At 39.8% G+C, this 19,858-nt stretch overlaps 1 protein-coding gene across 2 annotated transcripts; it reads right to left on the bottom strand.

Annotated features, from left to right (window-relative positions):
* Positions 1-3,066: 3,066 nt before the first annotated feature.
* Positions 3,067-16,005, bottom strand: babam1.L (BRISC and BRCA1 A complex member 1 L homeolog). Of its 2 annotated transcripts, none has more exons than XM_018245845.2 (9): positions 15,823-16,005; positions 12,534-12,861; positions 11,557-11,615; positions 9,857-9,977; positions 8,985-9,063; positions 8,049-8,073; positions 4,635-4,764; positions 4,317-4,397; positions 3,067-3,392 (listed from the first exon to the last, which is right to left on the bottom strand). In XM_018245845.2, the coding sequence occupies exons 2-9, from the start codon at positions 12,819-12,821 to the stop codon at positions 3,189-3,191; spliced, it is 987 nt and encodes a 328-aa protein (XP_018101334.1). In that variant the 5' UTR covers positions 12,822-12,861; positions 15,823-16,005; the 3' UTR covers positions 3,067-3,188. The 2 variants fall into 2 exon arrangements, with proteins under 2 accessions (XP_018101334.1, NP_001086385.1); NM_001092916.1 differs by having other exon boundaries at positions 12,534-12,906; positions 15,823-15,914.
* Between the last annotated feature and the right edge of the window lie 3,853 nt (positions 16,006-19,858).

Here is a 19,858-nt window from a genome sequence, read left to right as displayed (position 1 = left end):
CATATATAGTGCTTAGAAATTAGCAATGTCTAAATTGGGGGCCTACGATAAAGTACCAAACAAAGGTTTCAAAATACAGGTTTTAAAGTAAATATATTTCATATTAATAAAACGTATTGTTAAACTTACATATGTGTGTGCCTTTTTATTGACCAGATGTGGGAGATGGTTCTAAAATGTGATATAGTTAAAGTACCACCAATACATTTCTTTCTATTTCATTTCTATTTGAATTTGTTAAATGGAAACACTAAAAGGTCAATGTATTTATATTTTCTCTTGTTCTCTTTTATATTCTATGAAGGTTTTACAGACTTTAATGTTTACTGACAAACCATCACCCATATCCCTTTTTGCCTCTCATAGCCGATGTGAAGTCTAACCAAATACCAGCAGGGATGTGACCTTGCATCTTGGGTACTTGGTTGAATGAGGGCATGTGCTGAAAAATGACCACTAAAGAACTATACTTTAATCTGACAACATTGTTCTGACTAAATGGAGCAGGAGAAAGAATAATTAGGGCTTTGTACTGGTATATGTGGGAATTCACAAAAGTGGAGGAAGAATTTTTTTTAAGTGGTGTTAATACTGGTGTAAATACAATCTCCATATTCACAGACAGAAAGCCGCCAAAATACAGACTCCACTTGTCATATTCTGGCGAAAGAAAGACCAGTTTACACTTTTGTGAATATGGCATTAAAACAACAAAAACTGAGAAGAAAACGACATTTCTAATGACATTTTCTCGCAACATTTTTAAGATGGAGTAAAGTTCAGTGTAACACTTCCACCTGTCCTCCACTCTGCATTGATTCCTTCAGTCTCCATTCTTCCCACTTTTAGGGTCAGTATGGGGGTAATCAGAACATGAATAACAATAGGTTTATAAAAAGAAAAACAATGTTAGCATTTTGAGTAAATATATTGTAGATCTTTATTTAACAGTTGAAGTAAAGTCACACTGGCAATTGGCAAATTTTAGTATTTGTACCAGTACATAACCTACCCTCCATCATGCCCACAACTACAGAGTGTTGGCCCCAATTTAAGCTGTGTCACTTCTGTTGCCAGCATACATCTTGCTAATCAGCCCATACACACCGGAAAGCTAAACTGATATATTGGGCTATTGCACATGTCCCTAGGTGAGATAAATAATGGGAATGGATATGTTATAAAGCATGTGTTCTGCCATATTGGGCTTTCAAAGTGGCAGGGAATCTCTTCTCTGAAGGGCACAATCATTAGTACGAGGCAAATGTAGAGCTGAGAGTCACCTGAGAGCTGACAGGTTTAGGAAAATATCAGAAAAATGTTGTTTGAAATGTGGTGTGAAAAATAAAATCTGGAAACTGTTCTGTTTAAAATACAAATTCACAGAAGTCGAGATAGAGGTTTGTGAATATGGCGGGAATTCCAACAATATTGTCTCCACTTTTATTTTGCCTCAATATCACCACTTCTATGAATTTCCCTCATAGGATTATTATTTGCAATGAAGTCCAGTACCTTATCCCTTAAAAAAATCTTTCCTACCACTGACGTCACACTAACCGGCCTGTAATTTTGAGGCTGAGAACAGAACGGGATCCCTTTTTGAATAGTGGCACCACATTAGCAATTTACCAGTCTCTCTGCACCTTGTTCTGTGTTTAACCCTGTGAAAAGCATTTCCCACTTAATATGTTGCAGAGATGCCGTTATACTGTCAAAGTTTGCACGTCTGAAATTTAGTGTTTTAGTTACTCCCTTATAGAATTGCTTCTGCAACAGAATCTCAAAGGAGACCATGTTATGATCACTATTCCCTAAATGCTCACCCACACAAATGTTAGAGATGAGTTCAGTATTATTAGTTATTAAAAGGTCCAAAAGAGAGTTATTCCTAGTAGGTTCTTGAACGAGCTGGAATAAAAAGTTGTCATTCAGCATATTTACAAACCTGCTATATTTTTCTGTTTTGGCAACTCCATTACCCCAGTCAATGTCTGGATAATTGAAGTCACCCATAATAAAAACTTGACCTAGGAGGAGGGAATGAAAGAAGGCACTTTTTGACACGCTACAGGCATAGTTTATGATATATTTAAGCCGTTGTTCATGTTCAATTGATAAAAGGCCATTTGAGGCCTGAAACGTCGCTGTGATGCCCAGAAGGCTGCAATAAAGGTATTTTAAGTCTACAAAAATTGAGTGGTGCTGTTCAATTACTATCTCATGCCAATTGGTAAGCCAGCCCAATGACTGAAAATTTGCAGGCCAGGATCATACAGACAGATATATATATAGAACCTCCCCTTTTCTCGTTTTGTGTGTATATATATATATATATATATAAAAGCATGTGAAGCCGGCACTCACCTTCGCCAATAGTCACTGAGGCCGGGTGCTAGCCAGGTAAAGCATACAATCCAAAAAATAAAGGAAGCACTCACGGCAACTTTTTCTTGAAAAAACTTTTTACTGGATCATGCAAACATCAACGCGTTTCAGTACCTCAAGGGACCGTCACCACATCCTGATGACGGTCCCTTGAGGTACCGAAACGCGTTGATGTTTGCATGATCCAGTAAAAAGTTTTTTCAAGAAAAAGTTGCCGCGAGTGCTTCCTTTATTTTTGGATTATATATATATATATATATATATATATATATATGGAATATTAGTTACCATATACTGTAAGGATGGATTAAAATGGTGGTGAAGAATATATTCATGGGTATAGAAAGGGTCAATTCTGTTTACAGCGTGTTAGCAGCTGGCCCCCTGACTGCGATCACTGTACTGCCAGTATATTCAGAGCTGCCCGAACACAGTAACATCTTCCAGCAAATTTACAACAAAGCACAATATGTGCTGCTGTAAATCCTACAGATATTTTTCTGTAATGTAAGGTGAATGGAGAGAGCAGCTGCAGCTCAACTGTACATACCAACTGGGCCAGCAAAGCAGTTTGAGGTATACACAGATCCTGCACCCTTCTAACTGCACTTAAAACTATACCCCCCCAAGTACCCCTCCATAATGAAGCATTGTGGGGGCAATGAAATGCTATGCAAATCATTTTCAATTTTTCTTTTATTTAACAAAATCATAAGCACACTTCTACAACTACTATATACACATGAGGAGTTTGAGGGATGAAACATTCAGCTCTTTTTTGTTAATGGATAATGCTTCATTTAAACAGTCACTTCACTCTCGGGACTCTCCTCCTCCTCTTCCAGTAGGCTGTAGGCTGCATGACTCTGGAATGGTCTCTGGAGTGGGTGAGCGAGGAGTCGGGCCATACAGTTATGGAGTTCCAGAGCTGGACCTGTTATTGACACTTCATATTTATAGCTGGTCCCTTTGGAATCCAGGCTGCTGAAGAAACCAAAAATATCCTGCAAAAGAACAAATTATATAATGGATATCAGTGGTTTGCCTGCCATATAATACAATGTATTGTTGTGTAAAGAAAAAAAAAAAAAGACCATGTATGGGAAGGCTACATTTGCACTTTAGCTGCTGCAGAATTAAAAAGCAAAGCAACAACCCCCACCTCAACCAAACCTACATAGTCATTACTATTTCTCTTAGACTATTAGATTATTTGATTCAAATGTTGGAAATCTGAGATACACTGGGATTTAGAACCTCCCCTTTTCTGCATTTATTATGGTGTGATTGTGGCCAGGTCTAGACTGGGATTCAAAATAGACCATGGCATTCCAAGTACCTGGAGGCCCAAACAGCCTCCCACCAGCCCACTAAATAGTGTTGACTGTTAATGGCATCTTACAACAGCCCCTCTGGCATTTGCAAGAACTCACAGATCTCCAGTCTGGGTCTGAATGCTGCACAGAGAATACAGTAGTAGTACAGGTATGGAACCTGTTATCCAGAATGCTCGGGACCTGGGGTTTTCTGGATAACAGATCTTTCCATAAATTGGATCTTCATACCTTAAGTCTACTAGTAAAATCATGTAAACATTAAACAAACCCAATAGAATGTTTTTGCTTCCAATATAATTAATACTTATTGGTTTTTGCTTCCAATAAGGATTAATTATATCAAGTACAAGCTACTGCTTTATTATTACAGAGAAAAAGGATATCATTTTTAAACGTTTGGATTATTTGGATAAAATGGAGTCTATGAGTGACCGTCTTTCCGTAATTTGGAGCTTTCTGGATAATGGGTTTACAGATAACGGATCCCATACCTGTACTGTGCTTTTGTGAGGGCTCCGGAGTATAATTTTATCTGAAACATTTCCAGACTTTATTGAAAGATGAATTCAAAAACATTTTATCTCATGTTACCTTCCAACATAGCTCCTCCTCCTCAGATCCATTGTGGATATAAATAACGTCAAAGAAAAAATAGGGGCACTGCAGCATTTTCTGACAAAAGAAATATAGATGGTGATTATACAGGCAGCCAAAACAAAAAAAATGTGCAAGTGCTGCTTCCCTCTTTCTGACTCTCATTGGAATCCAGTATAGGAACATCCAAGAGCAGAAAAACTGCACTTTTTTTATTAATTAAAAACCTCCTCTATTTTCTATACTGGATTCTCATCGTTATTGCTCATTACTTTCATACTAGTCTCTTGGAGTGAGGTGGTGTTCTCGATTTACCTTCATATTGTCTGTAAGGGCAAGTGCAGGCTGAGAGGCTGGGCGGCTGTAAATCAGGATAATTCTCACCACATAGGGAGGCGGAATGGTCTGAACATTATCTGTGACCGGAAATTCTGTTCTCTGTTGTCTTTACCATTGGGAAAAAAAGAAAGAATTGTGAAGTAAAGAGCATAAAGGACAGTAACACCACCTTCATATAACACAATGCACCCAATGTATAATCAGTGCAAAATCTACTTTCTTGACCAGTGAGTCATTTTGCTCTGCAGTTTAAAGGGAAACTCTACCCCCATTTTTTGACATGAGCTCATTCAGTTAAAGGTGCATAAGTAGGGTTACCACCTCACCCCTTTAAAACTGAAAACATTTGGAATCCACAGCCTGCATGGTTAATTAGCAATTCATTTAGATGCATGATGCATGGCTGCACATAAATCAGTTCAGTCTTCAGCATGCACCTAAATGAATTCTTATTAGCCTTGTGAGCTGTGGATTACATACGTGTTCGGTTTTAATGTATAAATATAGAAATAAATATAAATGCATTTTTTTAAATATCTGATTCCACCTGTTGAAAGGAAACCGTCTGTGTGCTCACTGGGACACATTCCCCATCCAGGCAATGACAAATTACAAATTTGCTTTATTGCCTGCAGGAAATCTCCATTCCCACAGACTATAAGGTGTCCAAAAATAACTGCCACTGGGGGTCATTTATCAACACGGGGCAAATTTGCAGTAATGAGCAGTAACCCGTCGCAACCAATCAAATTGCTGCATTCATTGTTCTACTTGTAGCTGGCTTTAAAAAGCTAATCACCGATTGGTTGCTATAGGTAACTGCCCATGGGGAAATTTGAACTGTGTTGATAAATGAGCCCCACTGTGCATTAATTGTAATAGTTAGGGATGCACCAAATCCACCATTTTATAAAAGATTCAGCCGAATACCGAACAGAATCCAAATACTAATTTGCATATGCAAATTAAGAGTTGGGAATGGGAAAAAACATGTTTTACTTCCTTGTTTTGTGACAAAAAGTGATGTGGTTTCCCTCTCTGCCGCTAATTTGCAAATGCAAATTAGGATTCGGTTCAGCCGGGCAGAAGAATTTGGCCGAACCCTGCTGAAAAAGGCTGAATCCTTGCCGAATCCCGAACCGAATCCTGGATTCGGTGCATCACTAGTTACATGTAATCTCTCAAAAAAGCGGAAGGAGCAATTACATGGGATTGCAGCATGTAAAGTGTTTTACATGCAAGTAACCTGTTATTTCTGAGCACCATCCATGCGAGAGGAGATTTCCTGAGTGTGATAAAGTGTCCTGTCTGTCATTACCCTTAAAGGGGTTGTTCACCTTCAATGTACAAATCTTATGAAACCACTAACAATGCTCTCAATGTGTTAGAAAAACCATTTTCCATAACAAAAAGTAAAAATGCCATTGTAAAAGTTAATTTTTATACCTATTAACTCAGTCCTTCTCCTGTCTCTCTGACCAGTTTTCTGAAGTGATGGGAGTGGCCTATTTTGAACCTGACACACCAAGAACTTCCTATATGATGACATCATCATGCCCAGGCTTTGCCCTTACTTGTTTCCTATTGGATGTTGATACTGCCCTCCTCCTAGTAATTTATTGGGTGCGTGTGAACTGTAACCGGTCACATAATTTGAATGGTCATTGGTTGATTACTCAATTGTAATGGCAGAGGTTAACAGACGCAGCATATAAACAAACCTGCTTTGTAACAAACAATCACACAGCCATGCAGACAAATACTGCAGAAAAGGAAGGAGCAACATTGTTCTCCCAATTCTGGCACTCTCCTGCCTAGACTAAAACTGAATGGCGTGCCAAAGGGCTGCAACCTTTTCTGGGAATAAATACTGGCTTTTCTATATTTTTATCTTTTAATACCTTTGGCATTAAGCATAATGTCAGTTATTTACAAAATTGCAACAAAACCAGCACTGACTTGCTTAGAAACGTATGTAACTTACACATCTAGCAGGGACAGTAGGGTTGCCACCTCACCCTTTTAAAACCAAACACATATGAAATCCACAGCCTGCATGGCTAATTATCAACTCATTTAGATGCTGCAGACTGAACTGATTTCTGTGCAGCCATGTATCATGCATCTAAATTAATTGATAATTAGCCATGCAGGCTGTGGATTTCATATGTGTTTGGTTTTAAAAGGGTGAGGTGGAAACCCTAAGTGATTTTGTGCGCTCATCCGGGGGGGGGGGGGGGGGGGGGGGGGGGGGGCGGTAATTTACCTAAGAAAACTATACCATTTTTAAGCGTTTAAGTGTTCCACTTCTGGAACAAGATTTAGAGCTGTAAAAATTAAAAAGTTATATTTTTCATGATATAGGGATCTATACCAGAAAAATATTTTACTTTATGCACAAAAATTCAACTCATTTGGAAAGCCTCAAGCTCATACAAATAGTCAGCTGCTGAATAATGATTTTTTTATGAGGTAAATAAACAAAATAATACATGCCCGCCCCCCCCCAAATAATATATTTCTGGAAAGTACAAGTGTCATCTCCCATAGTATCCATTTTAAAAATGATTTATTTTCTCTCTGTAATAATAAAATAGTCGCTTGTACTTGAGCCCAACGAAGATATAATTAATCCTTATTGGAAGCAAAACCAGCCTATTGGCTTTATTTAATGTTTACATGATTTTCTAGTAGACTTAAGGTATGGAGATCCAAATTATGGAAAGATCCATTATCCGGAAAACTCCAGGTCCCAAGCACCTCGATCCCCCCCATCTGCACAGTTGAAGTCTCTGCAGTACACAGCCCACACTCCCCCTCCCTCTCACAAACTTCTAACAGTTTCTCTTCAGTACCTGAATGCTGCTCAAATTCCCCAGCACAGGAAGCAGTGGCAGATTGACAGCAGACATAGCCAATAGGAGTTAAGTTAGCTGCCAGTACAATGTGTGATGTCATATAAGGAAGAGGAAGTGAACACTGTAGTGTTTTTGGGGGTCAGTGACCCCCTCCCAGCACAGGGTCTGTGTGGAACTGAAGGATTAGTACAGGGACACTTCTGTGGTGAATATCTCTTGAACTGTACTTTTTCTGTTAACTATTTCTATGGAAAAGTTTGTTCTATTCATGTGAACTGTTAGATTTGTCATTTTGTTACAAAGGTGAACAACCCCTTTAAGACTCACAATGTTGGATTCTAGAACTTGAAGTCCCTCTGCTTTTCATAGTGGGTAGTGAACATAATCTCTGGAAAGCAGAAGGACTACAAGTCCCAGAATGTATCACTTTGCTGCATCACAACTGTGTTCTACTAAGCACACTGTTCAAATCCCCCCCCCCAACTGTGGCCAGAATTGAATGCAGTGTCACAATACAGTTTTAGTTACTTACATAAGGTTGAAAAGTCCTTCTAAATCTGAAAACTATTGTTAAGGGAATATTACAGAGACTCCATGTTTATATGTAGTAAACAACAATGCTAGAAGATGGCGGGATTCAACTGGGTGTGCTGAGGTCACAACTGGAATATTCTAGATTTTCATCAATAATGCATTTTGCGCACTATTCAAGGGGAAATAGTGCACAAAACCCTGTTTACTGCATTCTGAAAATACATAAACAACTTTATGTGGCCGTGCAATATCTCTGTGCTTAAGAAATGGCCAGTGATTTGGTTAATCAGTACACATGAAGATTCTGTCCTGTCTGTTCTGATAGATGCACAATAGCCTGCTAATCATCCAATATTATAAAAGACTTATCATATTTGTAATCTTTTGCTCTGTGTGTGTATCATCAGTTTGGTAATAGTCTGAAAGTTCAATATTGTAAAAATTTCCCTTTAAAATGATCCAATCTCATTTCAAATTGCTACTTTCAGCCACAAAAATATAGCAATGGGCTGTGTGGTCAGCTTAACTATTCTTTTAGATAAGCAATGTTCTTTTCAAATATGATGATCACAATTCAAATTGGAACAGCACTACTGAATTTCTTTAAGTTACAAATACCTTTATTGCATTATCTTCTGGCCATTACAGCAATGTTTCGGGCACTCCTTGGCCCTTTATCCAGCTTGATAAAGGGCCAAGGAGTGCCCGAAACATTGCTGTAATGGCCAGAAGATAATGCAATAAAGGTATTTTTAACTTAAAGAAATTTAGCGGTGCTGTTCCAATTTGAATCTGCATATTCCAGTGAAAGTGGCTACTGGGGAAAGTTGCTCTACGTCAGAAGTTGGAAATCTGCAGAAAATAAACAAAAAAAAAATACAGGTGACAAGTGCATGCAGATTCTGATAAAGAGTATTCTTAGCCATAAGGATACTGAAGGATTCACAGACATTAGTCTCCAGGTCATACAGACAGCTGCAAACTTCTCGAGGGTCTGAAGTAAATCCAGACAGCTGAAAGAAAGATCACATCTAGACAATATGGAAGGCACACAGACAAAACAAGTATTTTTTTCCTGGGATTATAGCTGTAACATGCTTCCATTTAAACCTACTTTAAGCAAATATATCCAAATAAATAGACTACAAATGTTTGCAAACTTTGGCTGGGCATATCTCTCCCCCCCATATATAATCTTTCCAGCCACCTTATTTCCACTAAAAAGTTTTGTAGTGTATTCGTTGATGTCAATGTTGTTTCCCTCACATCCAGAGGAACCCCTCCTCCAAGAGTCTTTAGTAAGTGAATAATAATTATGCATCAACCTATATCATTGCCCATACATTTCTCCCAATCTCATGGAGAATGGAAATAACTACAGGACAGGTTAGGAGTTGGACTGGTTGGAACTGAATATAATAGACATTGCTGGCCAGTTAAATACATCATGCCCTTACTAAAACATTGGGAGAAGGCTCAGGACAAGAGTGTGGACAAAGCACAGTTCAACCAGTGTTAAGAAAAAGTAGATTTGGGGATTAAAGGCAAAACACATACAAAAGCCAGTTTTACCCTTTTGCTATCTTTCTCACAATAGAAAAATTAGTATCTGCTGGTATTTTTTTTCGGGAGAAAAAAAAGTATCTTTTTCAAACTTAGCTCCATAAACCACTAAAAGTAAGCAATATAAATAAAGAATAAGGGATATCTGTTCTTTGCTTTTGCAGTCGGCCTCATATGGTCAGTCCATCAACTGTAGAAGATCTGTTATTTATCAGCACCTATACTGCTCTTCCCTCTACTTACCCACATGGCCTCATTGTTTGCAACCACAAGAGCAAACTCATGTCTCTTGTCAATCTTGTGCTTGGTTCGGACAAACATCTCAATCATTTTTTGGGAAGAATTCAAGGCATTTGCTTTAGATCTGGAAGTCAATGAAAACAAATAATTACTGTCAACCAAAAAAATGATTTTATCCCCCAAATTCATTCCAGTCTAAAATTAGTGACCATAATGTATCCATGCACCGTAATACTAGCAGAACTTAAACGATAAGGACGGTGATGGTCTTCTACAGCTGTAATAACAACATCTTGAGTTGAACCAATAAAATCCAAACTACACAATTTTTTGCTCTTAATTAGCACAGGGATAGTAGTAACCTGAAACACAACACTGTTACAGCTACATAATCTCTCATTTATTAAACATGTTTTTAATAATCTTGCCATCTCCAACTGTCTGCCTACACTGAGTAGTACAGAAGAATGCAGCAAATCATCATTTAAGATGTTGTTCTGAAATCCCTATGCTATGTATCTACAGAATCAGTAACTTTAAAAAGTGAAAATATTTTATTTACATTTTAAGTCTGTATATTTTGATCCAGCACCTAAAATTAAACTATTTCTTGCCAATAAATGTCCCGCTTTATAGGTGAAAGGTGTTCATTCTCCAGCTCTAAGAAAAGCCATGAATACCATTTGACCCTTGTTTATCTTCCTGTTTCAATTTCTTTTTTTGATGTTACTGTTCCTTTAATTATAAGATATAAATGAAGTACACTTCATTTGCATGATATTTTCTGGCATAAAAAAACCCTAATTAAAAACATTAGGTAAAAGTGAATGTAGTGAGGGATTATCAGATCTCTACAACAGTCGAAACATAGAAATAATGCATGACTGATTACTAATTAGCCACTATGCAAATAAATGATTGCACAGAAACAGGTTCAGTTGGCAGGATGTAATCGACTTTGTTGCTAATAAGACACACAGCATGTCTGTTTTACAATTATCTCTAGGAAAGTTATAATCTGGATATGTTTTTTAGAGATAAAGGCATATTAAAGAAACATGAACTAGGCTTCCTTTGGAGTGAATTTGTAATCATTTTAGCCTAGCTAAGCACCAGCTTCCATAGAAACACCCCAATATAATCAGTTCTATAATTACAGATGCACCAGTGTTTATTGTATGCATGCGTTAGCACATAATTGGTGAGCCTGCTGCTTATATTATAATGCTCATATTAAAGGGGTTGTTAACCGTTAAATTCATTTTTAGTTTGATGTAGAGAGTGATATTCTGAGACAATTTGCACTTGGTTTTCATTTTTTATTATTTGTGGTTTTTGAGTTATTTAGCTTTTTACTCAGCAGCTCTCCAGTTTGCAATTTACTAGAATCCAAATTTCCCTAGCAACCATGCATTGATTTGAGTAAGAGACATGAATAGAGAGAGAGATAATGAATAGGAGAGGGCCTGAGTAGAAAGGTAAGTAATGAAAAGTAGCAATTACAATCAATTTGTAGCCTTACAGAGCATTTGTTTTTAGATGGGGTCAGTGACCCCCATTTGAAAGCTGGAAAGATTAAGAAGAAGGCAAATAATTAAAAAACTATAAAAAAAAGAATAAATTAAGCCCAATTTTCTCAGGAGCCCTATACATGCGCTGGATGCCCCTTTCGGCAAATTTATCTTTATAAAAAACAGACTTACCCATTAAAAGATTCCAACTTCTGTGTGGACATTTCTTCTGATAAATCCAAGCAAATAATCTGAATTAGAATAAATTAAAGAGCAAAAATATTGAAAACCAAATGCTTTATCCTTGACTGGAATATAATATATTATATTCACTCATTTGTCTATGTTATATTTTCTGTGTTATACAGGTATGGGATCTGTTATCCAGAAATCCATTATCAAGAAAGCTCCAAATGAAAGGAAGGCTAGCTCCCAAAGACTCCATTTTAACTATATAACTCACATTTTTAAACAAAATGTCCTTTTTATCTGTAATAATAAAACAGTACCTTGTACTTGATCCCAGCCAAGATATAATTCATCCTTCAGGTAAAATAATTCTATTTGGCTTTCCCTTTAAAGCAGTAGTTCACCATAAATACTATTAGAGCTTTTTTAACCTAGCAAACAGGCAGCATTATAGAATTCGGAATGGAAAATAAATGGGAGGGGTCCTGAAGAAAAGCTATCAATAATATATACAACTGGACCCTCAAAGTTAAAGTGGTCATACAGTGGCCAATCTAGTACACACATCAACCAATTGGCCTATTAGCCGTACTGATGGAGCACATACAAGGGGCCACAGACAGCATGGCTACCTTTCTATTGTTCCAATCGTTAGTAGTATATGAATTTTTTAAATGTGCCCAATCCCTGAAACAACCAATATCCACAGTACATGTATCTCAGTCAGGATTAAGAATTAACGACTCAGATTGGGATATAGAATTTACTTTAGTGGCTCACAGTGCAGGCTTCTGTTTGACAGCAGGTGTCAGGATGCAAATTTGATTGGCACTACAGGGATGTCTAACCTGCACATTTATCTCTCAAGGGAGAGGTAAAGGGTAGGTAGGTAAAGTTTTACAGCTTGTTTATCAACACACATATTCTTGTTTTTTAGGTGGACTAATATGAAACAAAAAGAAAGGAAAGAATTCACTTACCACTTTTTCTGGGCAGTTCACTCTGGGGGTCTTGAGCTGGAATTCCAGGGTTGGAGGTGGGGTACTGTTTGTGGGTACAGTGGTGGTGGTAGGCAATGGATCCTCTACCTGGGCCGCCTCACCCTCTCCCTCACTTCGACTACCAACTCCTGCTTGGTGGACAACACCTCTGTCCTCTGCCCCTTCTGGATTGGAACGGGTGTGAGGTCTCTGCTCATGTGTTTGCTCCCCTTCCTCTAGGGGCTCTGAAGTATCCATACTGAAAGTCTCTTCTGTTGAATTATCCATCTTTGTGGTGTGATTTTTTCCAAACAGAGATTATTTTGTTCTAAGGATAGCAGAGTATTGACAAAGCTATTGGCTCCAGCAGGAACTAAAAAGCATACAAACAAAAGTGATTTTTGGATTGTATCTTACTTAAAAAAAACACAAAGATCATGTTCAAAGGCATTTGTGATTATTATCAAAACCACCTCAATTAGCCAGCACTTTCAAGTTCAGTTCCACATGCCCCCTTTTTGTATGCATAAACTGGTTTTAACACTCAATAATGGTCAGGCCACACAAGCAGATTCGGGGAGATTAGTCGCCCCAGCGACAAATCTCCTCTTCTTCGGGGCGACAATCTCCCCAAACTGCCTTCCCCCTGCCCTCCGCTGGCTAAAATGAAAATCGCCTGGGGGAAGGCACACAATGTTTTCCGAAGCGCCCTGAAATTGCCTCACATTTTAGCTGGCGGTGGGCAGGAGGAAGGCAGTTTGGGGAGATTGTCAACTCGAAGAAGAGGAGATTTGTCACTGGGGCGACTAATCTCCCCGAATCTGCTTGTGTGGCCAGACCCTTAGACTGACTTTATTCAGAAAGTTTTTAACAGGTCCCTCTTTATCTCCTAAATCAGATGGCAATGTGCCAGCTGCAGAGAAAACCTCCCACACTATGAGAATTGATATTATATTTATACGCGGCAATCCTGAATGCATTCTTTCTATTGTAGATGGGGATCGGATGTATGATTTAGGAGGAAATGCTTCATCATTATGCCACAGTCCTGTTATTCATGTCCAGATTCAGTACATGCAGTAGGATCTAGGGAACTCCTATAACTTCTCTGTACTTATGGCACCAGCACACAAAATATTAGCAGAGGGTGTGCAGTGAGGTTATATGACTGGGTGCAGGAGTCAGGATAATGTAAAACCGAATTTACAGGTCTTTATTAAGAAGAAAATAAATATGTTTGTGGAACCAACGTTTCAGTCTTGATAGACCTTGATAAAGGTCAACAGGCAGTGCTGTCAATCAATGGAGAGACTGATTTAGAACTTTATGGTAAGTGATATTCAGACAATAAAACATCCCTTCTCCTAACAGAAAAAATTCAGATGAGCTCAGACAGGGATTAGGTGGGTTCTCTTGGTGTAACACCAGCAGGTAGGCAAACTCCCCAACAGTAAAGTAACACACACAAAGTAACATGCATCACACTGTAACTGCTACCATGAGACTACAAGATTGTATTGATGCAATGCCCTGCACGCTACTAGTAGTGGCAAAAATACACTCCTGGTAACTTTAAAAGCTAAATTCACTAGGTAACATCTTCCCCTGCTGTGTTAAATTCTCCACTATTTGTGGGAGTGTCCTTTCATTTTTAAACTATGGGAAAAACGTAAGCATTGTCTCAATGAATAACTGCATATTGGCCTTTGGTATCTCCTGAATTAGCTTTGCTTGACTTTCAAATTAAATTTACAACTAATCTTATCCCCAAGGGTCAGGGCACACGCTCATATTCGGGGAGATAAGTCGCCTGGCGACAAATCTCCTATTCTTTGGGGCAACTAATATCCCTGAACTCCCTCTCCTGCCTTCCTGGCGGGATGGCACTTGGCGCAGTTTGCTTTCCGAAGTCGCCTGAAGTTAATACTTTGTGCATGACGCATGTGCATGTTTTTACGTAAATTCTTTTTTTTTTGCCAATGGTCCAGGTCGCGGATCTGGGCCAGTGGGGCCCATTGGATTTTTTCCCAGTGTCGTGCCGGCCCAGTCTGACCCTGTTCGTCCCCCATTCCAACTTACTGGGGCTGGTTAGGATGTGGTGTATTACATTGAGGGTGCACCTAAAGATATGAATAGGTATGAATTGGTAATTTGGTTCTTCAACTACAGACAGTGCAAATATACTCTCTGCACTAGTGATGCACCCCTGTTTGCAGGGTTGGACTGGGGGGCTTGGGGCCCACGGGGCTACTGGCCCCAGCCCCCCCTGCCGCTCCAGCGCGGGGTATGTGTGTATGCGCGTCAGTGCACATGCGCGCATCGCCACGTCAGCGCGCATGCGCGTAGCGGATCGCTAGTGCACATGTGCGCAACTTTGATTTTACTGCGACCCCTGACAAAGAGGGGTTGTGCCACGAAGAAGCGGATCTGGGCCAGCGGGGCCCACCGGGTTTTTTACCTGTGTCCCTCTGGCCCAGTCCGGCACTACCTGTTTGCAGGCTTGGATTTGTGGAAAGGCAACAAAGGGCCGGGCCTACGGCAGCAGAATTTTATGGGAGTGGCAAGCTGCCCAACCACCAGGAGGGGAAGGGGGAGATGAACGGCAGTGGGCTTATGGGCGTCTACTAAATAAATCCGGCCCTGCCCATTTTACTAACTCTAACACTAAATAGTTGAGCCTTGGGGGGTGTGTGTGATGCCATCGGAGGCCACCTTAGGGCAGTCCGCTGCCTAGAAATGCCCCTGCATGTAGGAGAAAGCCTGCAGTGTAAACAAAGGGAGCATTTATTGTGATAATGTATTCATTAAAAAAAAAAAAAAACATTATAAGGCCCTTGCTAGTGCCCTCCTTGAGTTAAAAATCCAGGGAGATGGGACACATGAGCATGCTATCCCCATGAATGGCTATGACTGTAACTTATGTGTAAAATTGGTGCATACATTTGGGTCTTTACATGGATATGTAGCACAGGCACTGTCAGTAGGTAAATGTTCCACTGATACAGCTTGGAGGAAGCAGAGACATCAATGTCATGGGATCAAGATGTGTAAGTCATCTAGAGACATGCCTGGACAGTAACCCAGCTAAGGTGAATAAAACATATGGTGTATGAGTAGAACTGCTCTCTGTCTCAATTAGGTGCAACTAAATCCAGGACAACCGAGTGGCAGAAAAAGCATCAAGTACCTGGGCTCTGTGCAGTAGTAACAAAAAAAAAAAGAAAAAAAAACAATGATGGGACAGTAAATAAATGCAGGCAGGTTTTATACCCTGCTTGTAACTACTCACAAGAGATCCACAAAGTACAGGCACATAGATGCAATCCAGGCTGTTTAATCCGTCTCTCTGTCACTGCTACATTCCTCGGTACAGGCACTCTTGCTTCCTGGTTAGCTGGTCACATGCGCCCTCTATGGAAGCCTTACTGGGACAAACCTTTCAGACATGCACAATCCCAGTACACAAAGGTATCACGGTCTTCAGCAGGATCAGAGAAGCAGCGCAACACTGCTGCCCATAAAGAATTATTACTTCAACATATTAGTTTCAGATTTTAGATTGATACACCTAAATTAGAAGCCATTTTACCAGAGACATTCACAAGGTAACATCTTCCCCTGCGGTCTTAAATTCTCCTCTATAATTCATACAGTGGCGTAACTAGATGTTACTGGGCCCCACAGCAAAATAATTTTAGGGCTCCCAAAATATCCAGTGGTTGCCCTGTATTAACAATATATATTAAAATTCCTAATTAATTAGAGCCTTATGGGGCCCCCTATGCCTCTTGGGCCCCCCTGCAGCCGCAGGGTCTGCTTCCTCTGTAGTTACGCCCCTGAATTCATACCTTCCAACTGTCCCTTTTTCGGAGGGACAGTCCCTCTTTTGACAGCTCAACCTGCAGTCCCTCATTTGTACTGGAAAGTCCCTCTTTTCTCTGCACTGAACAGCCAGAAAAAGAAAAGAAGTTTTTAACAAAATTGGAGAGCACAGAACAGCTAACAGGTGCAAATAAGATACTTTGTAACAATTTTGAGACACAAAAACACAGTTTAGATAAGGAGAAATATTTTCAAACTTTCATAACCTGCCAAATTTTGTAAAATGAACATGGTAATTAGGGGGTGTGGCCACAGAAAGGGGTGTGGTCAAAAACATTTGCTGCGCTACGTGCGAAAACATTTTTTGTGCCTCTTTTTACTTCCAAAATGTTGGGAGGTATGTCTATTTGTGAGAGTGTCTTTCATTTTTAAACTATGGGAAAAACGTAAGCTTCTTAATGAAGAACTGCACATTGGCCTTTGTTATCTCCTGAATTAGCTTTGCTTGACTTTCAAATTAATTTTACAACTAATCTTATCCTTAAGGGTCAGGGCACACGCTCAGATTCGGGGAGATTAGTCGCCTGGCGACAAATCTCTTCTTCTTTGGGGCGACTAATCTCCCCAAACTGTAGGGTTGCCAGCTTTTAAAAAAAACTCCACCGGGCGATGGGGGAAGTGGGAATAAAAGGGCAAGCCCTGACGGCGAAGGGGGCAGGCCGTGCCGTCAAAGGTGGCAGAGCCACGGCGCGTGTTTGGCAAGAAGCCGGCAGGAAAAAGGTTCATTTTGACCAGGCTGGGGGCAGGCCACGGGCTTTTGTTAGGCGTATTACAAATATCCCGGCACCTACATTGCCGTTAAATTTGTGATACCGGCCTTGGCGACTTCGGAAAACAAAGCGTTCCGAGTGCCATCCCGACGGCGAATTAAATTCTAGCCGGCGGAAGGCAGTTAGGCGAGATTAGTCGCCCCGAAGAAGAGGAGATTTGTCGCCGGGGCGACTTATCTCCCCGAATCTAAGCGTGTGCCCTGACCCTAAGAATAAGAACGTGGAAAAAAACCCAAACATTTTATTCACCTGGCCACTGCAGTTACCTGTAAATCTCTTTTCTTGTTTTCGATTCAGGAGAACTCTCTTTTCTTGTTTTCGATTCAGGAGAACTCTCCTGATTTAGAAGTCATTCTATCATATCGTAAATCTATCCGCTGCAGTTAGTTTTAGATATGGGAACAATGGTATTAGGAAAAACTTGAAACATTGGACCCCTTACTTAAATATTCTCAGTGCCGGGCCAACGCGGGCAGGCGCCCTAGACAGCCTGGCCCGGCAAAGCGCCCAAAACGCGAGTGCGCATGCGCACTTTAGTTTTTCGCGCATGCGCACTCGCGCAAACGCGCACGTCAGCCAGAGCAGGGACCGGACTAGGGGATAGCAGAGGCAGAGAAGGTGCGTGCCTGGTGCCCCTCCAGCTTTGCGCCCTAGGCATGTCCCTACTCTGCCTACCCCTAGTTCCGGCCCTGAATATTCTGGTGATGATATGATCAAAAAGTTCATGTGTAATTCTGAGCTCTTATTCTCATACACCTCTGTTATGTTTCTTGATGAATTGATTATAATGAATCGGTTAATTAATTTGGTAATTTGTTTGTCTGTATTTTTTTATTTCTTTTTGCTCTTGTCAATGTTAGAGAAGCGAATTTATTCTTTTTGTTGAATAATTGTTTATCGTTTGTGTTTAAATTTCATCGGTACTTACAGCTAGTTCAAAAAACTTGTACTTTATTATGTTTTTTTTTTCATTGTACTGCAAAGTAAAGTAATGGTCTATTCCTCTTTCTTATGTAAGTTGACAGACCTTTGGTGCAATTTTATTGTTCTGTCATTTTTTGTCATACTGTTTTTTTTACAAAATGCCAATAAACATAATTGGAAAAGAAAGAAATTAATTAAATATTATTTTTTACAAACAAATACTAATATATCTTACTTACACATTGTAAGCAGCCTAACAGCCATTTCATGTACTTGATACACTCCCTCAGAGGCTCAAATCTGCTCCCTACTACCATCTAGTGGACTATATATATATTTTACGTTTTTCAGGGGACCAGAAAAAAATGATGTAAAATCCGGGAAAATGTAAAATCAGGGAAATGTGTTAAAGTTACTTTTTCTTTAAGTACTGAAAGGATATAAGCACAGGAGTCTGTTTACTCTGAGATACAAGATTTACTGTGTTAATAACAAGGGTTAAACATTGCAGTGTTAATGTTATACTATGTGCAAGGCCTCACTGTCAGTCACATCTGCAACCTAAAGCAATAAGTGATTGGTGCAGGACTGTATAAGTGGCAGACTAATTGGAATTGACCATTTACAGAACCATGGCAAAATATACATTTGTTAGTATTTTAAACCTCTTTATATCACAAATAATAATATTCATAGAAGAAAAAGCCGTTTTGAGTACATCAGGACAAAATTTAGAAGTAAAATCCGGGAAAACATTACTTAAAATCAGGAATGCACCCATTGAAATGTATTATAAATTGGTGGACCACAAATGAAAAATTCAAAATGTGGGAAAACTTAAAATTACGGGACTTAAAATCGAAGATTCACTGTATAGAATTGAGTAGTCATTCCCATCAACTATCCAAGTTCATTTTGATTGCCGCAAATCCTTCACTGAGTAGCCTATCTTTAAATGTATTGCCTAGACTTTACATTTCCTTGCAACTATTTTGGCAACTTCTATATATCCGTGCAAACACAGTGGTTTCAGGAAAGGTTATGTGCATGCACATGATGTAACTTCCGCTGACATCAAGACGCGGAAATTTTTCTTGTGGCATTCTGCTGAATGCCACGCGTCTCCTGGTATCTCCACTAGAAAAGTGGACAGCTCTGGGATTGTGTGAAACATTGGTGGCTCTATGAGGAGCAGATGATGTTGGAAAACAGAGATTGTTCCAGTGCATGTTACTTAATTCAGGGAGGGTCTATTGTTGCTTAGCAATGTGATGTCATGTTTGACCTGTAACCCTGTGTGTTTTTCTTCTTCCTCTTCCTGTTGTAAGATATGGCTAAATGGCACTATATTGTGTGTATTTCACCAGCATTTAGCTGGTGGAATCAGAACTCCAGGGAAAAGTGTTTTGCTGCAGCAGGTAATGCTGCTTAATTCTGTACCAGCTTGGGGAAAAACTGGATAGTGGGTCCCTGGAGTGGATGGAAGAGAGCAGGGTGGGCTTCCATCCCTTGCTCTATGTAAGGGTTCGCAGCTGCCTAAACTAGGTAGCTGGCTAAATAGTTAATTAAGGATAGTTAAAAGGAGGAGTGGAGCAACACCTCAGAGCTGCTGCTGATGCTTCCCACTAGAGACCCCTGGTGTGGAGGAGAGTGAGGGGCCACATGTGCTTGTGAGTCCCAAGGGAACAAGAGAGTGATTCTCCTGTGTTGGAGAGAGTTCCAAAGACCAGAGAAACCACTCCCAGGAGA

Source organism: Xenopus laevis, chromosome 1L (genome assembly GCF_017654675.1).
Source record: "Xenopus laevis strain J_2021 chromosome 1L, Xenopus_laevis_v10.1, whole genome shotgun sequence".
Lineage (NCBI taxonomy): Eukaryota > Metazoa > Chordata > Amphibia > Anura > Pipidae > Xenopus > Xenopus laevis.
Note: the sequence above shows the minus strand (reverse complement) of the source record. Positions and strands in the feature narration are given on the sequence as shown.